The 23,746-nt window shown below is 32.9% G+C and overlaps 4 protein-coding genes and 1 pseudogene across 7 annotated transcripts; 2 read left to right on the top strand and 3 right to left on the bottom strand.

Moving 5' to 3' along the window:
• Positions 1–2,267: 2,267 nt before the first annotated feature.
• Positions 2,268–3,727, top strand: LOC109803077 (glutathione transferase GST 23). The gene is made up of 2 exons (XM_020364544.3): positions 2,268–2,645; positions 3,089–3,727. Exons 1-2 carry the CDS (start codon positions 2,268–2,270, stop codon positions 3,494–3,496), a joined length of 786 nt encoding a protein of 261 aa, XP_020220133.2. The 3' UTR covers positions 3,497–3,727.
• A 319-nt stretch (positions 3,728–4,046) lies between these two features.
• On the bottom strand, positions 4,047–8,963 carry LOC109803075 (Tetratricopeptide repeat (TPR)-like superfamily protein). Of its 4 annotated transcripts, XM_020364540.3 has the most exons (6): positions 8,778–8,963; positions 8,487–8,700; positions 5,190–6,577; positions 4,670–4,778; positions 4,503–4,583; positions 4,047–4,387 (listed from the first exon to the last, which is right to left on the bottom strand). In XM_020364540.3, the coding sequence occupies exons 1-3, from the start codon at positions 8,810–8,812 to the stop codon at positions 5,336–5,338; spliced, it is 1,491 nt and encodes a 496-aa protein (XP_020220129.1). In that variant the 5' UTR covers positions 8,813–8,963; the 3' UTR covers positions 4,047–4,387; positions 4,503–4,583; positions 4,670–4,778; positions 5,190–5,335. The 4 variants fall into 4 exon arrangements, with proteins under 4 accessions (XP_020220129.1, XP_020220128.1, XP_029127924.1 ...); XM_020364539.3 differs by lacking the exon at positions 4,670–4,778; XM_029272091.2 differs by lacking the exon at positions 4,670–4,778 and having other exon boundaries at positions 5,227–6,577.
• Positions 8,964–12,701: 3,738 nt separating this feature from the next.
• LOC109802646 (uncharacterized) lies at positions 12,702–13,319 on the top strand. Its single transcript, XM_083076226.1, has one exon. It carries the CDS (start codon positions 12,702–12,704, stop codon positions 13,317–13,319), a length of 618 nt encoding a protein of 205 aa, XP_082932352.1.
• A 1,666-nt stretch (positions 13,320–14,985) lies between these two features.
• LOC145958711 (uncharacterized) lies at positions 14,986–17,503 on the bottom strand (annotated as a pseudogene).
• Positions 17,504–19,849: 2,346 nt separating this feature from the next.
• On the bottom strand, positions 19,850–20,983 carry LOC145958710 (uncharacterized). Its single transcript, XM_083076225.1, has one exon. The coding sequence runs from the start codon at positions 20,981–20,983 to the stop codon at positions 19,850–19,852; it is 1,134 nt and encodes a 377-aa protein (XP_082932351.1).
• Between the last annotated feature and the right edge of the window lie 2,763 nt (positions 20,984–23,746).

Genomic DNA, 23,746 nt, shown 5'->3' with positions numbered 1-23,746 from the left:
AACATAACTAAAATCAATTTGCAATCATCATACAATAAAAAATCTTACACCAATAAAATAAAAAAATAACGATTAATAGTTAGTTATCATTATATCTTAAAATTATTTGTCTCAATAATTTCATTTCACTTCTTATTTTTTTAAATAAAATTTTGTCATGTTTATTAAAATAAACATAAAAAATTAAAAGAAATTCTAAATCTTTCACCCAATGACTACTTGTTTATATGTTACCTTCCGTTCTAAAAAATTACCATACAAAAGAGTGAAATTAACCTCTATTATATCAAGAGATGTGCATTCTCATCGGAACTTTAGTCTCTTCTTCATTGTCGCTTTCTTTGAGAAAATTAAAAATGTTATTGTGTACACTCATTAGAAAAGTAAATCCTCATAAATGTCATAGATAGAGAGAATCTTTGTTGTCCATGTCATGTCTTCCACTTCATTGCTAGAATGTTAATTAAGGCAAAGCCATGGGGTTAATAATAATATAATCCAGGTTTATAGTATTTAGAATGAAATAAGCTTGTTGATGTTGTGAAATGCAAAAATTACAACCACATTGTTCCAAACTTGTTTGTTTGTGAATGACATCATCTTCAAATGCGAATCAATAAAATTGACATGATTGAAATTTTTTTTCTTCTTATCGATCTTCCATAATACATCTTTTGTCTAAAAATCTCAATATTTTCTTTAACACTATTTCGCAAAGTCATGGTCAAACACATAAAATCATTTTTTAAAATCAAATATTTTTAAAAGTCAATTAAAATACATCAAGATAAATATTGTCTTGTTTATAATCTCTGTAGAACCCAATTCATCCATAAAATTATTTTTTAAAATCAAATGTTTTTAAAAATATTTTCCTGTATCTCTTTTTTTTTTCCCTTTTCTTTCCCCGTCTTTTCTTTATCCCTCTATTTCGCTCCGTTTTTATCCCCCTCTCTCATTTCTTTTAATTGATTGAGATGATTATTTTAATTAATAAGTAATTTTCACAATAGGATAAATTGTCCCATGTATTCCATTTAATTGCATTAACTTCATGCAATCATTTACTTCATGTTGAAAAAATTGGAATCGTAATAATGCCTTGTATTGTTACGTTGTGCCACCTAGTTTATATTACACGAGACAATTAAAATATTATTTGGTGCATCCACTAAAAGAGAAAAAAATGCTGGGATACATAAATTTAAAATTACATAAGTCAATTATTGGTATTTAGTAAGTGCATTCAGCAGAAGACAAAAATCTTTGAGCAACATAAATTGAAGGAATGTTTTAAGAACTCCTATCATAATTGAACAGCTGCTTAGAAGATTAGAAAAGAGAAAAAATAGTAAATGACTATCCCTAACAAACGTAAACAAGTGATGTGAAAAAAAACGTAAATAAGTGAATTTGGATATTCGAATTGGACAACTTAATCTGTTTTCCATCAATATCTAAACTTAATTTGATCTTCTTTTTTTTATTTATAGATAATTATATTATTAGTATCAAATATTTTACCTGTTTCCTCAATAGCTAATTTCTATTAGATAATCCGATCACTTTTAATAAAATTTTATCTCTCAACCATGTTTCTTTTATAAGCTTAAGCTAAGATCTTGCTTAATATCGAGTCTAATATTACTGTTCTTAAAATACGATCTTCTATTGGATTATTGAAAGAAAAAATTCAAAACAATTTTTTAAAATTTTATTATAATATTGGAGAGAGAGAGAGAGGAGAGAGGGGTGAGAGAAAAAAAAGAGAGAAAGTATTGAAAATTAAATATGAACAAATTTATATTGGATTGACTTTGATCCATTGTGTTAATCAGATGATCCATCGAATTTGAAAATAATAGTGGACGAATTATTATTCATCCATTTAATTATGATTCATTCAATTTAATTTGGTGAAGGGTATTTTTGTTAAAAAGAAGAACTTCAAATGGAAAGAGCAAAAAGGATATAGGATTTCCAATTCCATCATTGAGAGCCTAAATGATTGGTCCCCTAGTCATTGTTCTCTTCAAAATATCTACTTTCGTATACGATTTGTTGATTTAATTTGATATTGACTATTTCAGACTTGTTGCGACCACCTTTTTCTCAAGTCTCCAGAAGATCCTTCAACGTGTACAAGTGTATGCCCCATCTAATTGATTTGTTAATAATAAATAACTGAATTACCAATAAGACACTGGATATTTTGTTTTACACAAAGGTCACAGTAATGCCGACCCTAATGGATTATAAAGACGAGAATGAGAGAGCTTCAAGTATTTGTTTTTTTTTTTTTTAATTCGCAATTTAAAAAGGAAAAAAAAATGGCAGGAGAATCAGTGACGTTAATAGGGTTCTGGGGTAGTCCATTTGTCCTCAGGGTCAAATGGGCTCTTGAACTAAAAGGGATTCAGTACCAATATGTGGAAGAAGATCTCAGCAACAAGAGTGCCATGCTCCTGCAATATAACCCTGTTTACAAGAAGGTGCCGGTTCTTGTGCATGAAGGTAAGCCCCTGGCGGAATCACTAGTGATTCTTGAATATATTGATGAGACCTGGAAGCAAAATCCCCTTCTTCCACAAGATCCCTATGAAAAGGCCAAGGCACGATTCTGGTCAGGATTCGTTGATGAAAAGGTAATAATAAATTAGAACAAGCAAACAATTTAGTTCTTGAAATTGTACTTCACTCTCGTATTAATCTTTGGAAAAAAAAATCAAACAAGTCGAACTATTTAAAGATTTCATTTAAATTCCTAAAATTAATTACTTTTTTTTTTATTTTGTCCCCAAACATATTATTATTTAAGTCCTTGAATAGATTTAACCACTTTAATCTTTAATACATATTAATATTATCATTTTAATCATTTTATTTTTTTTGAGTTTTGACCTAACGTGATTACATAAACTTATTTTTCAATTTTATAATTTAAGGGGCTAATGTGACAGCTTATTCCAAATTCAAAGGATAAAATGAGTGTTTGCTCTCTAAAAATGTTTTAAGAACTTATTTAAAAATTTATAGTTTCAAGAATTAATATGATAAGATACTAAAATTGATCATTTACTTGTATTAGAACACATGTTATCGTGTTCTTTTTGTCCCCTTGGTAACACACTCGACCTTTCTTATTCTCCGTGTTATGGCCACCTTTTCCAAAGGTGGGGAGGAACAACAGAAAGCAGCACAAGAAGCTCGGGAGAATCTAAAGACCCTTGAAGGTGGGATTGAGGGAAAGCGCTACTTTGGAGGTGAAAAAATAGGCTTCGCTGATATTGCTATTGGCTGGCTTGGATACTGGGTACAAATAGTGGAGGAAATTGTGGGCATAAACCTGATTGATAAAGAGTTGATGGCTAAGCTTGATGCTTGGTTCAATGATTTTCTTGAGCATCCTGTCATCAGAGAAAGCATGCCACCACGTGATAAACTGCTTAACCACAACACGGCCTTCCACAAGGTCTTGACATCTTCATCCACTTGAAAGGCTTTGCCCCGTCAATATCATGTGTATGATATGAGTTGTGTATTGCCATAAATAGCCACGTCACACGTACATGAGCTCAAAGCCAACCTATCATGTTGTGAACGCCGAAAACTACAAGGAAGTGATAGTTTCTTGTAATATCCAAAGGAAATCCTCGCATGTACATAGTATAGTAGTCTGAAAGCAATGACATTGTCCAGCTTAATATATTTGGACGACCATATTAAATGTTGCTATATTTATGTTTAAATAAAGCAAACATGTTGAATGATATTTACCAATATGCTGGAACTGATTGATGAATGGATGAAACTTCTGGGTTGACGTTGGATACTTGGATTGAAAAGCTTTTCTGATTCAGATCCCACGAAAATTTTCAACACTTATTGAGTCTCATTACTGCTCGTGTTTCGCTTGCTTATGGACAACAGCTTTTACCTAAACGCGTACATACAATATGCATGAATTGAATTTTTCCTAGAAAAAACATACGTGCCCTACAGGAAACAAGTAGGAATTACTCCATTAAAAAGGGGACTGTTAAATGCTACAAGAATAGAAAGGGTCTCATCATTTTTTGAACATTATGAAGATGGAAGAGGCAGTTAGGGTGCATCCTAAGCAATATTTACTACAATGATAAACTTGAAGACCGAAACTGGCAGTTCTAATATAGTTGTTTGCAGTTAGCTCTTCAAAATGCTTTCCAAAAATACTGTGCCCAGCAATAGCCATCTAAATTCACGTGGTGTTCTCCAATCACGATTTCTCAACTTGGCATATGCTATCGTGGCTAAGCTCTGTTTATCTTTTCCGTTCTCTATTACCTTTGTGGCTTTTGAATGGATTTCATTTGGCTACGTATCTTGGATTGAACATTACGCTGAGCTGCAAAATATAAACAAATAAGTGCATGAACATTAACAATGAATATTCATGTATATAGAAATAGGCGAAAGGGACAAACGTTAGCAGGTAGAAAACTCAACAAACTAAAACTTACAAAGATAGTAGTACCCCAAGTACAAACAAATATCAACAGCACAGCATGATTGCCTATGTTTTTTAACGCCTCTGGTGCAATCTGAAAAGGTAAAATAAAAACAATGGGCATCGCAAATGTTGGTTGCTGGGCATACCATTATTAATACTATAGAATAGAAATTTAACCTTTCAATTATCATGTAAAATCCTATCAAACCAGAAAGTGTTAATGCAGTATCAAACATAATGTGCTAGAAACAGACCCCCAATTCCGGAAGCTTACACCAAAAGGGCCCTGGGAATTAAGTGAGCCAGCCCCGTAAGGCACTGTTAGTTAATAGCATCCCTAACAGATAGGACCAAGCAAGCATACGAGAAACAGAAACTAAAACCCACAATGGAACAAATATCAAAAGAACAAACCAAACCATATTTCAATGAGTTCAAAAATTAAGGGAATTGAACATCAATGCAATTATGATTCAAAAAAGAGCTTGCTACTTCCTAACTGTTGTGGAACTTACAAAAATTATTAAGTATAGATATCAGGGAATCTAGTAAAGCTGCTAATCTTTATGAACAAGATATATGAAGTCCACTATCCATGTTTTATTGGACAATGTTGCATGGCGGTTTCTATGTTTGATCAAAAAATAGTCTTGGGTATGAAAAAAAATTAACTTGTTTATTAAAGAGAAGGAATTACCCAAGAATGAAATTGACTTCCAGATTACTGCTTATACCTCCAAACACTTTAGCTTGATCATGTCCACAAAACTAATTATTTTTAGGGTGGGAAAACTGCACATCTTGTAACAAGCGATCCGGAAAACTTGATGGATTTGATATTATCTACCCAGTGAAAGCTTTAAGAATGGAAAGTGTCTCATTATCCATCTCAACTTTATCTTCCTCCATCATTTTAAGAATATGGAAATGTGGTTTGTTGGCAGAAAGGTGCATTCTAAGCAATATTTTATACAATGATAAACTAACAAGACCCAGATTATGGATATCTGTAATATACTTGTTTGCATATTCAAGATTCCCATCTTTCTCCAAATACTCTGCAATGGCCAACACGAGATCATGTGGCAGCCTCCAATGACAATCTTTTGTCAGAGCCAAAGCTCTTTTCATGGCAATAATAGCCTCATCCATTTTTTGCACATTCACATATCCTTCTATGAGAATTTCCCACGTCTTGTAGTTTGGACAACCACCCTTTTGCAATGTGTGGAGAAGTAATGATTCAGCTTCTTCCAATAATCCATTCCGCACATATGCACCCAAAAGAACATTACAGACTCTGATATCATAATTCTGACAGTTAGATTCCCATTCTAAGAAGATTCTCTTGGCTTGTACAATATCCCCAAGCTTCAGCAAGCATGTTAATACGCAAATGTAGTTGGCACAACTGATTCTTCCACCAACTGCCTTACCAGCTTCCCATAACCGCAAGACCCCTTCCTTTTCCTTCAAAGAAGCATAAAGTGTTATAAGGAAGAAGTAACCAAGACGGTTACAAGCAGATAGTTTTTTTTCAGCATTTTTGAGAACCAGAATGGCTTTCTTTGATTGTCCTGCTTTCTTATAAACATTGGCTAATGTAGCAAGACTGCTCCACCCCACTTCAACATTCTTGTCATTTTGCATTTCTCTAAAAACTGTCTCTACTGCTTCAATCCCGTATCCTTCTTCCTCACTACAAGCATTCATCCAAAGGTTGTAGGACAGAACATTGCGGGGCACCTTATTTCTTTTCATTTGCTGAATAACAAGGGGTACCTTCCTGTACTCATGTGTTGCTAGATATAGTTTCATCATCTCATTAAAAGGGTGAGGGCTCAACACTAGCCCCAGTTCATAGAGCTTCACCATGAAATTCTCAGCTTTACTAGTGTCCCTATCTCTTACATAGCCACGTAGAAGTATAAAACAGGCAGCTTTCTTTGCAGCTGAGTCAGGTAGATTCATAAAATATTCTTCAGCTTCCATTAGACCATAGTTTTCAATGATTAATTCCAATTTCATAGTATGATCAGCTGGGATCATATGGAAATTCTTCAGGTTTTCAATCCATTTAAATACCTGTGTAAAAGAATAATTAACAAATTTAAATTGCTTAACAAATTGAATAAACTATCACATAAAACCTATAAATTGCATTATAATGACATGCTTGTCAGAGATTGAAAGAACCCATTATTAGCAACTCTATGTTATGCAATGCCTGAAGTAGTCAATCCTGGAAAGTAGGGCAAAGTGGCTGACCGCAAAAACACTAATGGTACAATGGATTGCAGAGTAGTCACTGCCAAAATTTGATGACACAGAGCAAATAATTTATACTACATGCATATTGATGCTAAAAAACTAAAAAAGTACATAAACTCTAAGACATTCTCATCATTAATACTCAAAAGTCAAAAGTCATAACTTAAAAGGCACAATCATAGTTAATGTACGGTATAACTAAAAACAATAAGTCAATAATAACAAGAGACACAACAAAATAAAGAGTTCAGCACCAAATGCTAAATAAGTTAAGGCCTCTAAGGCATAAGCTAAAGACTCAACACCTAAAACAACAAGCATAAGCAACAATTCTCCTTATTCATCAATCAAACTCAGAAGTTAAGTCCATGATATTCTGAGTTTCTTCAAGAATATTCCTTTCATCATTAATATACTCACATATCTCACCCTCATCCTTTAATTTCCTCTTTGCTTTCTACATCATGTGTCACTTTTTCCTCTTCATCTACAATAATATATCCCCTACACTAGAGCCTGATTGCCTTGAAGTTGCTAACTTCAATTTTGTTTGCAGTTTAGCAAATGGTGTAGGCTCCCCAACTCAAAGTATTTTCATGAAAACCCAGTTCCTCGGGATCATTCACATCAAGAATGTCAAATTGTTCATTTAGAGCTTTGCTATACTTGATGAGCACCAAGTCTTTCAACTTTTGCTGCTCAAGGTTGCTTCTCTTCTTAAAATGAAACTATTGTATAAATTACAAAAAAGAATACTAGTTTCATTGTTGCTCTATGAAACTTTAGAAGGTAGAATAATTTAACATATACTTGCATTCTCAATAATGTTCCAATTACACACATATCCTTATGCTCAACAAGTCAAGCTCAAACTTAAATGGCAAAAGCTTGCAAATTTGGAGTAAATGATCCATACATGCTCCACCACACGGCTGTATGCATTAACTAATTAGTCTTCATAAATTTAAAGGCATCCACACTCTTCAACAAAATAGTCTCAGATGAACAGTTCGCCACGAAATTGATTAAGATCCGATTCTCCCTATCTGTTTGTGCATCCAACTTAATTGAACATCCAAATTTTGAACATTCTACCTTTTGACTGTTCAGCATTTCTTTCAAACAATTCATTTTTTTTTAAGGAATGGAACTTCCAATTTTTGGTAGCTTGGAGCTTCTATGTGTGGACCATAGTTTCCAATAGCTTCAATCATCAACTTGAATCCTTTTAATCCCACAACATTAAAATCCATTCCGTTCATATATCAAAAAAAAAAAAAAAAGCTATATACTGACTAGCTCTAGCCCTAGTTTCTTCGTCAAAAGCATGATCTAAACCTAAACCTGTTCGCTTCAAAGCCTACTCTCTAACACAAGAGTTTCTTCTGGACTTCTAAGACGAAGTGAATCCATGTAGTATTTTTCATACACTTTTACCTTTCTTGGCAAAGACAGTTATGGGACTATCAGTTGATGATATTCCAATTCTTTTTTCTATTTTGAATTTCTCAACTCTTTTTCCTCATCATCATTTTGATGCAGCTCAACGATGTACAAATCGGTGTCATACTTGAGCAACTTCTCAATTTTAGATAAACATTCCTCACAAGCATTTACTTCGCGAACAAATTGGCGCGCGATTGACTACTAAATTAAATCAGCTTTGAAGCACAAATAGGAAGAATAATGTATAGCACATTAGCATAGCAGAAGAAAATGGAACCTCAAGAGCGTGGTGGTAACGCTTCGATTTGACTAGGGTTCTGGCGATGCGTCTAAGGTGGGAGGGTGAAACCTCGTTGCCTTGGTCCACCCAATTTTGAAGCGCGAGCAGTGGACTCTGCTTTGGGGATTTGAATTTGCGCGCGAACGGTTCGTGGAACGCGGAAGCGCGAGAAGCTACGTTGCTACACAGAGTTCGTGCACCGAACAAAAAACTGATGAAGCCAAAATTTGAAGGTTTAGTAGATTGATCATCGGAAAGAAAGGGCAGAGAAGAAGGGATTGGGCGTACCGTCTGATTCCGGCGGAGACGGAGCGGTTCGCCATCTCACGGCAGATGGACGGTGCTGATTCGTTCCCGTTGGAATGGATGGGATTCAATTTGTTTGCCGCTAACAAAAAAACGAAGCGGAATGTAATCAAGAAAAGGCCCACCGGGTTACACCTTCAGCTTGGTGCACAATGTACTGATGTAGAATGTACCAAGTTATAGTCACTCATATATAGTCTCATTAAATTATTATTTATTTATTTTAATTTTTTTTTATATTGTTATAGTTTTACTTATTTTTCTTTTAACTTTTTATAATTTAAAATAATTTTTTTAAAGTTTTTTATTCATCTTTTTCAAAAACAATTTATACCATTATTTATTTTGTATAATTTATACCATTATTTATTTTGTACTTACCTTATAGATATCTTCATTTTAATGAGAGTAAAAACAAGGTATTTTAATAATGATCATTGCATGTAAAGATAAAAAATAAAATAAAAATACACAAAATATTGAGAGATTATCTAATTTAGAATAATTTTAATAAAATAAATTTGACATCAAATATATAAGGTTGAATTTATATTTCTATCACATCAACCTAAAAAGGAGAATGTTATAAAAAGAATTAACGATAAAAACTAAAAAAATTATACAAAATTATAGACATAAATATTAAAAAAAAATACCTTAAATTATAGATACTAAAATATATTAAAAAAATTAAATATATGGACTAAAATATCTATTTCAAGTTATAAAATTTTAAAATAAAGTAAATGAAACTATGAAATTAAACTTATTGTTTATTAGATTTTTTATTTAATCATTAAGATTTGGTGTCTTTATTCTTAAAATATATAACTTGGTTTTGAATTTTTAAAAGAGTTAATCACTTATACATTGTCAGTGTAAAGTTTTTTATATTGACAACTAATTATATCTTTTAATTGTGTCATATCACTGTTAAAAGTAAATGTGTTTATAGTGATATGACACAATTAAAAAATATAATTAATTGTCGGTGTAAAAGAACTTTATACTAGCAGTGTATATAGGTAATTAACTCTTTTTTAAAATGACAGATTCAACCTTTTCTTTCAAATGAGACTAATGACATTAATTTTTTTATATACATAATGATATATGCCCAAAGACTTAGTTGTTAGTTTCAATTATCTTACAAAGAATTAACGTTGTTAGTATAATTAGGTTGAAATGTCTAGATTACATCACTTTATATTATTAAAAGAATAATTTGAACTAATTAAATAAAAAGGACCAAAATAAGAAAAATGTAGAACAACATTTTATCTTATTAATTATTTTGTAGATAATGGATAATACAAAGTAAAATATTGTATTAACATTTTTAATATTAATTATGTTAATATAATGACAATAGTAGTAGTAATAATTATAAAGATAATAATAATAGTCTTATCGTCTTATAATGACAGGATTTTTAATATTTGAAAAATGACTTAACATGAATAATGTTTTCATTTTTTTAATGTAAAATTAATTGTCTATTTTTCTTATTTGTATTTTGCCCCTTCAAAAGTTACTCAACTACCATAATTAAATAATGTATTTATTAAGGATGGGGACTATGTTAGTAAAATTGTATAAAAAAGTGATACATTTATTATTTTTCTTAATTTGTGTATGAAAACTTTAAATTGTAGTCATTTAGGAAGAAAAGGAGTGATAACAACTTGAATAAATAATAATGACACAAAAGACAATGATGATAGTGGTAATAATAATATTAATAGTAGATAATGGTGGCATCAATGGCCATTAGATACTTATTGTGATTTTAACATGGGCGAAATCTACCATGGACTTATGACTTATGTGTTTCATAGGTGGACCAACAAAATAAAGTGTGATTTCTATGTGGTTTACTGGTTGAAAAGTAAAAAAATATTGTTAAATATATGAATAATTAAATTGAACACTTCATATTTATTTAATAAAAAAATTTATTGATGTAAATTTTATTTTCTGATGGTAAATGACCATTTTGCCAAAAAAAGAAAATATCATCAACCCCCACTATCATCTTTGTCAACCTTAAACTCCTTTAGATTTGTCAACCCTAACCCTCTTCTTTTACTTCATCAATCCTAACAGCGACATCACATATAGCTTTCTGAGAGCTTCGTCCCCCTTCCCTCCTTCGACAATTCATCCCTCGAGATCGATGATGAGATTCCTATTGCCTATGAGGAGCTCTACGACCCTACCTACCACAACATCTCCATCTTCAACAACAATGTTTTCGTGATGGATGCCAAGGTGAAGAAGGAGAAGGGGTTAAAGTCTGGGACAAAGAAGGAGAAGGTGTATGATGAAGAGGAAGAAAGTGCAAGCACCAAGAAGAAGCGTAATCATCAGTGAGAAAGTGCAAGCCCTAAACCCCTAACCATGGTAGTCAGAATTACGGTTTTTCGAGTAAGATCGGACGCGTTCACGATCTTCTTCACTAGTTCTGTGCTCGCGCCTACTTTGGATCGCAGAATTTGCGAATCGTAGTGGATTGACGTGCAAGAGTGTAACTTGCACGGAAACAACACTCTTTTGCGAGCCTATTTTTAGATTAGTTTGTGGGTCGGATTTGTGATCCAATTTTATAACCTAGAATTTAAAAACATTTCAGCCCAAAAAAACCCTAACAAAAGCCCATATTTATTTTCCCCCCAAAGCCCAATAACTTAAAAAATGTTGAAAGGTGCCTTCTGCTCCACATCGATCAAAAAAGATAAAACCTTTCCACGCTCCCTTTATGAAAATAGGGACTGCCGCTCTTTTTCCCTTTATGAAAACAGAGACTATCACTTTTCTTTTGTGAATAAAAAATAAATCTTCTTCCCTTTACGAAAGTAGAGACTGTCACTCTTCTTTCGTGAATAAAAAGTAAATTACTGCCACTTCTACTCTTCTAAACCTATTTAATAAGTTCCAATCACACTCATATTTCATTCCACCTTTCTTATTCTCTCTTTGTGTGGGTTGTGAAATGCTGATTTCCTTTCCTTGCTTTTGTTCTCTCTTGCCCTAGAAGTTACAAACTGATTCATAATTGGATTTTGTTTACTACAAGCCCTGTACATTTTTTCTTTAATTGTAAGCCTACACTTTCTCTTATTTGTGCCATCTAATTCTCTTATTTTTTTTAAAAGACTATTACATAAATTATTAACTCCTCTATTATTTATTATCTTATAGACAATCATTAAAATGACTTCAAATCCAACTCCAAATTCCTCTACCCTTGTGGCTCCCAAAAATTCTCCTGGAAATAAGAGTGATATAGCTTGGAAGCATTATATTTCAGTTGGTGAGGATACTAGGAAACTTCAATGTAAATATTGCTAGAAGGTAATAACAGGAGGAGTTTATAAATTGAAGCATCACTTAGCTGGTACTCAAAAGGATGTTGGTGCTTGCAAGGTTGTTACTGATGAAGTGAAGAAAGAAATGTGGGAAATTGTTGTTGGTTTGCAACAAAATTTGATCAGGAAATCAAGCCTTAATAAGGAAGGGGAAAGTCTAGAAGTTGGTGATAAAAGAAAAGGCAATAAAGTAATTGACACTAACAATCCTAGAAATATTTTCAAGAAGAGAGTAATTAGTACACAAGCCACCATCAATACCATGTTTAAGAAAGGTGTGTGAGAGGAAGCATGCCAAGCAATTGCTAGATTTTTCTACAACAACGCAATACCTTTCAATGTGGTAAAGAGTGAGGAATTCATTGCTATGTTTGATTTGGTTTCAAAGCATGGCCTTGGATTTAAGCCTCCATCATATCATGAGATTAGAGTCAAACTTTTGAAGGAGGAGGTGAAAAATACATCAATTACTTTACAATCATATAGGGACGAATGGGAGAAAACTGGATGCACAATTATGATTGATGGCTAGACTGACATGAAAAGAGGGAAAATAATCAACTTTCTAGTGAACAACCCAAAGGGAACTCTATTTTTAAAGTCCATAGACGCTTCTACAATATCCAAAACTATTGAAAAAGTTTTTGAGATGCTGGGTAGCATTGTTGAAGAGGTGAGGGAAGACAATGTTGTTCAAGTTGTAATAGATAATGCAGCAAACTATAAAGTTGCTGGTCAAATATTGATGGAAAAGAGAAAAAGGCTATTTTGGGCACCATCTGCATCACATTGTGTTGACTTAATGTTGGAGGATTATGAGAAGAAAATCCCAATTCATAAGGAGACAATTCCAAAAGGTAAAAGAATTACAATCTTTATCTATTCAAGAACTTCTCTAATCTCTCTAGTACAACATTTCACAAAAGGAAGAGACTTGGTGAGGCCAAGTGTTACTCGCTTTGCCATATCTCATTTAACATTAGGGTGTCTTCATGAGAACAAAGGTGCTCTAATTAGAATGTTTACTAGTAATGAGTGGAAGTCTAGTAGGTATGTAGAAACAAAGGATGGAAAAACAGTTGAGAATGTGGTTTTGGATAAGGGTTTTTGGAGTAATATAATAATCTGTTTAAAAGGGTGTGTTGCCTTTAATTGAAATGCTTCGATTGGTTGATTCGGATCAAAAACAATCCATGGGGTTCATTTTTGAAGCAATGGACCAAGCTAAGGATAAGATACAAATGGCTTTCAATGCTATCAAAAAAGGTAACTAAGTATATACTTATTTATTTAATTATATTTGAAACTGAAAATAGAAAACTAGCTCAATATATTTTGGTTTAGTTATTTGCCTTTGTGGAGCATCATTGATAAAAGGTGGGACAAGCAACTTCATAGGCCCTTACATGCTGAAGGCTATTTCCTTAACCCTCAAATTGAAGGTTGATTTGGAAGTGAAATGAGGTTTAATGGACTGTCTAACAAGGATGGTGTAGGATGAGGATGAACAAACTTTAATTAATGATTTCAAAAAATGAGCTAAATTTTTTAGTTGTCCTTTGGCTACTAGGTCAATTAATTTAAAGACTCCAGCAAAATGGTGGGAGCCTTACGGTGATAAGCATCCAGAACTCCAAAAATTTGTGATACATGTATTAAACTTGACGTGTAGCTCATCTGAATGTGAAAGAAATTAGAGTTTTTTTGAAATGGTAAGTTAAGTAAAATTAAAATATATTATATATCTATAAAATAGAATTACTAGTCTACTATACTTGCTAGTTTCTTATCATATTTGTATTTGTTTAGGTTCACACAAAGAGAAGGAATAGGCTAAAGCAAAGCACAATGAATGATGTTGTATATGTTATATGGCTAATTCAAAATTAGCCAAGGAGAAACAAACAAGGAAACCAATTCAAATTAATTTTGATGATTGCTCATCCGATTATGAATGGATTATGGAAGATGAGCATGGGGAGAATGAAAGATTGGGTTTGAATGTAGACAACTTGGATTTGGATGAAAACTTGGCTCCAATACAAGTTGGGAAGGATGTAACTACACCTCTAAATGATATGGAAATTGCTTATTTGAATGGTGAATGAGATGGAATTGAAAATGATGGAGTTGAAGATATCTTAAGCAATTATGATTTGAACTTGCAAAATTATTTGCTTTAGAGTTTAGATGGATTATTTTTTTGTAACTAAGATAGAATCTCTATTTGTAGCTAGGATGAGACTTTTACTTTTTAATATATATTTGTAATTTGGCTTATTACTTTATATTATATAAATATTATATTGTTTTTTGCTTATCTAGTTGAATTTTTACTATTTTTTTATTTTAATATGGTTTACTATTTTTTTTACTAGGATGAAGCTATTTTTTTAACAGGAAGGAGTTACTATTTTTTACTTTAATTGCGCACACACACATATATATATGACTATGTGTACGTATATATGAATTTCATAAGTTTTGTAGGATCTTACAATCCATACTTCCCTTTTCGATCTTGAGTAAAATCTCAATTTTGACTACCTTGCCCCTAACACTTATTCTCGATGAACGTTTATTTGACGAGGAAGTTGTGTGAACAAGATCCCTTCACCTTCCTCCTCCTTTCCTGAAACCTTACTGAACTCTATCGTCAACATCATTTGCGCTTATCATGAGAACTCAATGTTGTCAGTGAGAGGGCCCGTCGCCCTCCCCCATAGCCCAACTCCCTACGTTACTTGTATCAAGCTCATTGCTGTTAGCAACCACCACCACCTTGTCGCCTGTGACGCCTACAAGCATGACTTCCACCTTATTTATGTCGAGTTTCACCGCAACAGCAGCCAACAAGTGGTCATCCTCAATGAGTGAGCCCATAAGGAGTGCATTGTCATCAGAGGGAAGAGCAAGTGGTGATCATTAGAGTTAACTCTAAATAGCATCTAAAAATTAGTTTTTCTAATAATTTTAAATAATAAATAAAAATAAAAATAATTACTATTTATTTATCCACCAATGAAAAATATGATAAACTTATTCATCATAACTAATGCCTTTAACATGACTTGTCAAATAAGCTTTAAACAACCATTAAATAATATTTTGCTTTTACATTATTGTAAAATAAAAAAATATATTAGTCTTACAACAAATACTACTACTCCAAAAACAAATTCCAACACCTTTAGTCTTGAAACCTAAAGCATGTTGGAAGTTGGAATCCTATAAAACAAGACAAGTGCTGTTGTCGACCATCTTTACAAGTGGTTTATAATACACCATATTTTTTAGCCATCAGATGCGTCTGGTATTTACAATGATTTCATGCACCCTCCACACTGGATTGTTATAATTTTTTTTACAATCAATTTTTTTGTGTATGTTACTGTTGAGACTCCATTCGTATGGAACTGCGTCATTGCATCATCACGACTTTGACACATTAGGATACCTTCCCTCCCTCGCAAACGAGAGAAATTTTTCAATAACTCACCCTTGCAATCCACTATGTTTATAATGGTTCCATGCACCCTCCTGTTAGGCATCACTCATCCTCCCACTATATCATCTTCTCCTCAATCTCAATCTAATTAGCCTCTAGCCATATCTAGGAATTTCGAGGCCTTAGGCAAAAATTAAGACAAGGGCCTATGTTAATATAGCCTAATAATTTTTGTTATTTTTTTGGCTTTTTGAACTGCAAAATTATTTATTAAAGTTTTATAATCAAGTAATTCTAACATCCCACTCTCAATAGATAATATAGTTAACCCATTTAATGTATCTTGTAGAATAGTTGATCTTAAATATGATTTAATCAATTTTAATTTTGAAAAACTTTTTTCAACCGTCGCAACAGTTACAAGTAATGTTAATAATATTCTATAAGCAATGTATGTATTTGGAAAAGAACATTATCTTTTTATAAAGTTCAATATTTTTAATGGTGTGTTAATTTCATTTGTTAGAATTTCTTTCAATAATTTTAATTCTAAAAACAAATCAAGACCATCAATATGAGAATGGTCCTCAAAACTCAAAATCTTTTCAAGATTGATACAATAATTTTTCAATTCATCTTCTCCTAAAGTTTTAAATTTATTTGAATCAAATAAAAAATCAAACATGTTTTCATATTCTAAAAATTGTTCAAATTGACTCTCAATAGAAGAAATAGATTGATCTAATATATACAAAAAATAATCAATGGGAAAAAATCTTCAGAAGAATGAGCTATCTCATCACTATCAATGTCATCAAAATGTTTTTTCCTATGAATCTAACGTTTTTCATTGAACTTAGGCTATATATCCATTTCAATAGTCATTTCTTTGGTGGATTCTAATGTAGATGCAAAACTATTTTCCCTATAATTTTTTAAATAAGTTATAAGGCCTCTTAAATGATCTATAGTAACATCTATATGCATATCTTTAGATTGCATAATCTTACTTACAGAATTAATTGCAAAAAGTATATCATACCAAATATTCATTCCCAATAAAAATTCAAAATTCTCCATCCCATAAGTCGCTAAACACATGGTTTCACTTTTTATCTTAGGATCTTCACTAGTTTTCGATCATTGAACAAGTGCATATCCCTTATTTTTGGTGCTTGAAACTTTATGGCTTTAACGCTTTCAATTCTACATTCCCATCTTGTTTGAGATAGTGATTTAACTGAAAACTTAGATACATTTTCTTGTAAGATTTTCCATTGTTTGGTAGAAGAAGCAAATAAATAATAAATACGTTGCAAAACTCCAGAAAAGGAAATAGTTCTAGTACATGAATTTGCCATATCACCTAGAACTAAATTCAAATTATGACAACCACAAGGAGTATAATATGCTCTAGGGTTTATGTCCAACAATCTCTTTTGTACTCCTTAATTTTTACCTTTCATATTAGACTCATTATCATACCCTTGCCCCCTAATATGATTAATATCAAGGTCATATTTTTTTAATACACGAGTAAGTTCCTCAAAAAGACCTTTTACTGTTGTGTCATTGACTCTTAAAAACTCTAAAAAATATTCTTCTATTTTGATGTGACAACTCAAAGTATCAACACATCTCAAAATAAGAGTCATTTGCTCTTGATGAAGAATAAAAAAATGAGATCTAAAAATTGTAATTTGTAAATAAAAGTACTGCACTAAATTATTTTTTCTTATGCATTAATAATTAATTTACAATATTTTAGAAGGGTTTGATCTTGACTTTTCAAAGACACGCAGGAAATCATGGAAAGAAGAAATTTTGTCACGATGACAAACTTCATTTTCAATAAAGGAGAATATGTGGTACTGATTCCCGGGATGACCCATGACAAATTCACAATGCAATATCATGCAAGAAGTGTCTTATAAGAGATATAAAAAATATAAGATATGTGTCTTATAAAATATTGGGTCTTATCTCAAATATTATTAATTTTTAAAAATTTAATTTATATCGATAATACTACTATTAAAATATTGGGTCTTATATTAATATTGAGCCTTATTAGCTTTAATTGCCTTATTGAATATCTAGTCCTCTAGCTTCGCCTCTCCCACTACAAAAACCGTGGCCTCGTCATGTTGTAACCCGTTGCATCCCTCTTAGCTAGACTTTTCTTCATCGAAGCCCTAACAACTACTTTTCTTCATCGAAGCCCTAACAACTATACTTTTCTTCGACCGACGAAATTGTTGACCATGTGGTCCCTAAAAGGAGACAACAACTAGAGGCAACAACTGAAAAGGAGAAAGGAAAGGGACAACAACAAAGGAGAAAGAAAAACTTTGGTATAGAGTATACAATACTATACTATGAGTGTTAGATGTATCCAACAGCTAATACAAATGGTGCACTGTGGACCACTTACGGTAGCCGACGTCATAAAACAATGACAAAATGAACAGGTATGAGACGAGAAAAACAAAAAAAAATAAAAATAAAAATATGGTGATAGCAAAGCAATTAGAAAGAGAAAATATTCGTCAACTCAAAACACATATGTTGTGAATCTCTTATAAAATGTTCCTAAGGTTGTCCTTGTTAACAAAGGTTAATAAATATATTTTAATTCTTGAATCAATATAGGAATGACCAATAATAAAGTTGTTTGACTGGAACAATAACAAAATATAAAAAAATATATTATTTAAAAGAAAATAAATGACATACACGCAAAGATAAAATACAATTAATTATATCCTTAATAAACATGATCATTTTGTATAATTTAGTTAAAATTAATTTTTATAATTTGTAAAAATTAAGTTAAGATTTTTTTTTAATTATACGTAGCTTTAACAAAATATCAACCTTGTCAATTGAACATATATACTTTATATCTCTAATTTATTATATTAATGTGCATCAAATACGTATAAGAATCAAGATTAAAACTTATCTTATAATCTTATTTATTTATTCTTATCGCATTTTATTTTTATTGACATATTTTATTATATTTTATCATATATTGGTTATCAAACAGAATCATAAATGTCCGATATTCAATGGTCAAACCCCCAAATAAAAATAAAGTTTATTTTTACATACCATTAACGTAAAAAAATATGTATACATTCGTCAATCAATTAAAATTTATAATTTTAAATAATTATTATAAATATCACCAAAATTACATATGAAAAAAAAAATAGCATACCTTTTAAATGTAACATGATATATTTTATAAGCACAAATCTTGATCGATTAATTTATAAAGCAATATTACATTATATTATTATTATATTTTTTTAAAAAAAAGGTAAGGGTGCAAAAATATTATTATAAAATTAAAACATCCCAACAACACTTCAAGGTCTATCAATATTTCCAACACATCCAATATATAAAATATAGAAAAATAGAATACCAAAGATCATAAAACATTAATAAAAATGAAAACCCTAAACGATCGCAAAAAGAATCTTCCTAAAGTCGGTTAGGAAAGAAATTCCTTATCTCTCTCTCCTTATTATTATTATATCACTTATAGTATGTTTCACTTTTCTTTATTTTTTATTATTTATTTTTGCTCTCCTTTACCAATTTATCTAAAAATTAAGGTGAATGTGTAACAATTTTTTTAATATTATAATATCAGCTTTTATATTTTATATTTTTTAATTATTTAGTAATATCTTACTAATTAGATAATATTATTTCACAAGATAATTAAGATTATTCAAATCCAAAATTTATAAATTAACCTTACCACTTTAAGTATTATACTTACTACCAACATGTTTAGATACAAATTTAAAAACAAAAAATTAAGAATTTTTTGATTGAAAAATATTTTTATTTTTAATAAGAGAATTCTTAGAAGTTGTTATGAACTGTGTTCAAATAGCATTTTTTTGAAGTGTAGTACACAATATAATCATTATATTGCACTAATTAGTGTCTTATGAACAATTGCACTAGTACAGATTATACATATCACGTCGGTCATTTTAGGGGGTTTTACGTCGGAAAAAGATGCGACGTAGAAGCGGGAGACGTAAATTTACGTCGGGGCGCGAAAATCGACGTAAATTTACGTCGAAGATTACAAGGTCCGACGTAAAAAGTTGCAAAAAATTAAAAAAAAAAAAAGAAAAACGACTGCAGGCAGAACGGGTCGTTCTTCTTGGAGAACGACCCGTTCTCCGTGCAGAATGGGCTGTTCTGCTTCAGGGGTCCTCCAATGCAACGGTGGAATAAGCTCGCTCAATTTCACCGCCCAAGTAGAGTTTAAGTCTTTGGCCATTTACCACCCAGCTCTCCTTGGAGGAAACATCCTCTACTTGTATTGCTCCATGAGGCTTAACTTGCTTAACTCTGAATGACCCTGACCACTTTGACTTCAGCTTCCCTGGAAATAGTTTCAACCGGGAGTTGTAAAGGAGCACAAGTTGTCCCGGTTGAAACTCTCTTTTTAAGATCTTTCGTTCATGATACAACTTCACCTTTTCCTTGTAATGCTTAGCTGACTCATAAGCATTGAGCCACAATTTAGATTTCCTAAGCAGTGAGAATGGAGGTGGCTTCAAGCGGATTACATCATCTGGAACTGATTTTTTCAGCTTCTTTATAGTTTCACATGCTACCTCATCCAGCACATCCATTCGGAAACAAGCACCTTTATCATTCGGATGGGTCATAACTTCAAATACATTAAAAGTGATCACCTCATCATGGACCCTCAATTTTAATTCACCATCCCCAACATCAATGATTGCTCGTGCAGTCTTCATAAATGGCCTCCCCAAGATAATAGGAATAACACAGTCTTCTTCCATATCCATAACCACAAAATCAGCTAGAAATGTGAATTTGTCAACTTTGACTAGCATGTTTTCAATGACACCATAGGGATACTTGATGGACCGGTCTGCTAGTTGCAAAGTCATGCAGGTTGGTTTTACTACCACCTGTCCAACTCTATCTAACATAGACAAGGGCATGAGGTTAATGTTTGCACCCAAGTCTAGCAGTGCTCTTCCAACTGATAGGTCCCCAATAGTGATTGGAATTGTAAAGCTTCCAGGGTCCTTGAACTTGGGAGGTAAGTTCTTTTGAATTATGGCACTGCACCCCGCTTCCAACTCAATAATCTCTTGCTCAATGAACTTTTTCTTCTTGTTCAAGAGGTTTTTCATGATTTTTGCATAAGTGGGCATCTGCTCCAATGCCTCTGAGAAAGGAATGTTGATCTGAAGCTTCTTAAAAAGCTCCATGAAGCGTGCAAATTGCTTTTCTTTATCTTTCTTGCTTGGGGCTGGGGGATATGGCATATCCTTGGTATTAGACACCTTGGGTTTCATCTTCAATTCTCTTGCTAGTTGGCTCTTTGATTTTTTAACAACAACTTCCTCAGCCAACTCTTCTCCCTCTATGACATTCTCTTTTGCATTTTCTATTTTTTTTATTTTTTTCATTATTTTTTTCACCTCCCTCTCTCTCTTCAGCCTTGTTTTCTTGTTGCTCTTCCTCATCCTCCAACACACCCACTCTCTTACCACCTCTTGTTGTAATTGCACTACAATTCTCCTTTGGATTAGTATGAGTATTGGCTGAAAAATTTCCACAATTTTCAGCCAATTGTTTGGCCAGCTGCCCCATTTGAATCTCCAAATTCTTTATAGATGCTTCAGTACTCTTGTGGTTAGAGATTGAGACCTGCATGAACTGATTCAATGTTTCTTCTAATTTAGTCTGCCTGTCATACAAGTTGGGCCTTTGCATAGGAGGTCTACTAGATTGAGCAATATCATTCTGGTTCCACCCTGTGCTAGGGTGTGATTGCCAATTCTTCCCATAATTACCACCATAATTTCCTCCTTGTCGAGCTTGATTTCCCATGTAATTCACCTCTTCTCCATGAGATGGGAAAGTATCAATGCACTGCCCGTGAGGATGATTCAACCCACAAAGATCACAACTTAGAATTTGATGTTGAGTGGATTGTAGTTGTTCTGGAATCCGAGCAACTTGCTTGGTAAGAGCCTCAATTTGTTGGGACAAGAGCTTATTTTGAGCTAATAAAGCATCTTGAGATCCCAACTCTAGAATTCCTCTTTTCTGTCTTGACTCCCTTTCAGCTGGTAAATCATAGTCATTTGCTGCCATAGCATCAATCAACTCTATAGCCTCCTCCGGTGTTTTAAAACGCATACTACCTCCAGCTGAGGCATCCAATAGAATTTTCACTCGTGGCTGCAATCCACCCAGAAAAATATTAACCTGAGTAAGGTCGTCAAACCCATGACTTGGACATCTCCTCAACAAGGATTTGTATCTTTCCCAAGCCTCGGATAGAAGTTCAGCTTGCTTCTGAGAGAATGTGACAATCTCACTTTTTGCTTGATTTATCTTAGCAAGAGGGAAGAATCTTGCCAAGAACTTTGTCTCTATGTCAGACCACCTGGTTAAGCTTTGATGTGGTAGAGCATTGAGCCACATCTTAGCTTTCCCAAGTAGTGAGAAAGGAAACAACTTCATCCGAATCACCTCTTCAGGAACTTGATGTATCTTCACTGTGCCACAAAGCTCAACAAAAGTATGGAGATGCAGATATGGGTCCTCATGATCAAGGCCCGCAAATTGGTTGTTCTGAATCAGATTCAACAGTGCTGGCTTCATCTCAAAATTAGTGGCAGCGATTGCAGGAGTGGCAATGCTAGAGAAATGAGTAGTACCAGTAGCAGCTGCATGATCACCAAGAGTAATTCTTGGTCTTTCCTCTGCCATTTCAACTTCCTCTAAGATTTCAGATAAAGAAGGATTGAGAGAGGACGAAGTAGCCTCTCTGTGCTGTGCCTGCTTGGCTAGTAACCTTTGCTTCCTTACTGCTCCCCTGTTCCTCCTAGCTGTTTTCTCAATTTCCGGGTCGTAAGCTAAATCACTAGCAGGAACAGTACCTCGCATAAACCAGAATCACAAAGCTACAACAAACAGTCAGCAACACAGATACAATGAATTAAAAGACAAGGAATATAGTAATTGCAAAATGTAAAAGAATAAATGAATCAAAGCCTAGATTAGTAATCCAAGTGACTTTGCCTAAGTATTGAGACGCAAGTCCCCGGCAACGGCGCCAGAAACTTGTTATCTCGTTTGGCAAGTGTACCAAATCGTATAAGTAGTTCAATGAAAGTATGAGTATCGTCTCCCAAGGGACTTGCGCAACACTTTGCAATTTCACTTGTTATACTAACTAAGCTACCGAAAAGCAATAAGAGTTTGATTTGCTGCAGTAAATAATGTAAACAAGCAATAACAATTCTTTTTGGAATTTTGGTAAACACTTAGAGTGCAAAACTTGATTCTAATGCAATATTAATAAATTGTTGGGGTTTGACTTCACTAAACCTTCCTCTCATGCTTATCACTAAGTTCACAATAGTTATTATTCAGAATTTATCAATCACTCTCAAAAGTAACCAACCCTAATCTCTTACAAGTTGGAATCTAAGTTACTAGCTTAAACTATCAATCTCTTGCATAGTTTAACCTAGGAACCAGCTTTAAAAACAAGAGCTTAAGAAAGACCAATGACATTTACTCTATCTCTAGCAATAAGCACCATTAGCTGCTCTATTTCAAGTCAAAGGTTCAAAATCATTTCTCAATCTCTTAAAAACCTTAAGTTCAAGTTAAGGGTGATCAAGTCATAACAAGCATTATGCACAGAAAAAGAGCAATAAAACTGAATAACAACTTAGATTGATAGCTTAAAGTTTACACATGGGAATGGGTTTAGTTACATCAAACCCCAACAAGGGTGAGTTTAGCTACACATAGACATGTAGAACTCTACAAATGATGAAGAAAGGAAGAAGCTTGATCTTGAAGGTTCCAGAGCTCTCCAGCCGCCACACAAAGTCTAAGAATGATCCTCCTTACTTCTCTCTTCGAAAATCCCACTTTTAGGTCATAAAAGCTTTTGTTTTATGTGAATAATGACATGTCAGCACAATCCACACTAAGCCTCAGTACCACGCTCAGCGTGGGAATCAAAATTCTGTTCCAGGGATTCTTTGCCATGCTGAGGCTAAGCGTGGATCTGGGTCTTAGCCTGGGAACTT

Source organism: Cajanus cajan, chromosome 6, assembly GCF_000230855.2.
Source record: "Cajanus cajan strain Asha chromosome 6, NIPB_CcT2T_4, whole genome shotgun sequence".
Lineage (NCBI taxonomy): Eukaryota > Viridiplantae > Streptophyta > Magnoliopsida > Fabales > Fabaceae > Cajanus > Cajanus cajan.
The sequence above is the reverse complement of the archived record's forward strand: the minus strand, read 5'-3'. Positions and strand labels throughout refer to the sequence as shown.

Bases quoted from the DNA above. Each gene is read 5' to 3' on its own strand.
- LOC109803077 (XM_020364544.3), top strand. From the start codon at position 2,268: ATGAGAGAGCTTCAAGTATTTGTTTTTTTTTTTTTTAATTCGCAATTT. The intron at 2,646-3,088 runs GTAATAATAAAT...TACTTGTATTAG, and splicing joins CAGGATTCGTTGATGAAAAG to AACACATGTTATCGTGTTCT.
- LOC109803075 (XM_020364540.3), bottom strand. From the start codon at position 8,812: ATGGCGAACCGCTCCGTCTCCGCCGGAATCAGACG. The intron at 8,701-8,777 runs GTACGCCCAATC...TGGCTTCATCAG, and splicing joins GTCTCCGCCGGAATCAGACG to TTTTTTGTTCGGTGCACGAA. The intron at 6,578-8,486 runs GTTCCATTTTCT...TCTTTTACACAG, and splicing joins GTTACCACCACGCTCTTGAG to GTATTTAAATGGATTGAAAA.
- LOC109802646 (XM_083076226.1), top strand. From the start codon at position 12,702: ATGAAAAGAGGGAAAATAATCAACTTTCTAGTGAACAACCCAAAGGGA.
- LOC145958710 (XM_083076225.1), bottom strand. From the start codon at position 20,983: ATGAAACCCAAGGTGTCTAATACCAAGGATATGCCATATCCCCCAGCC.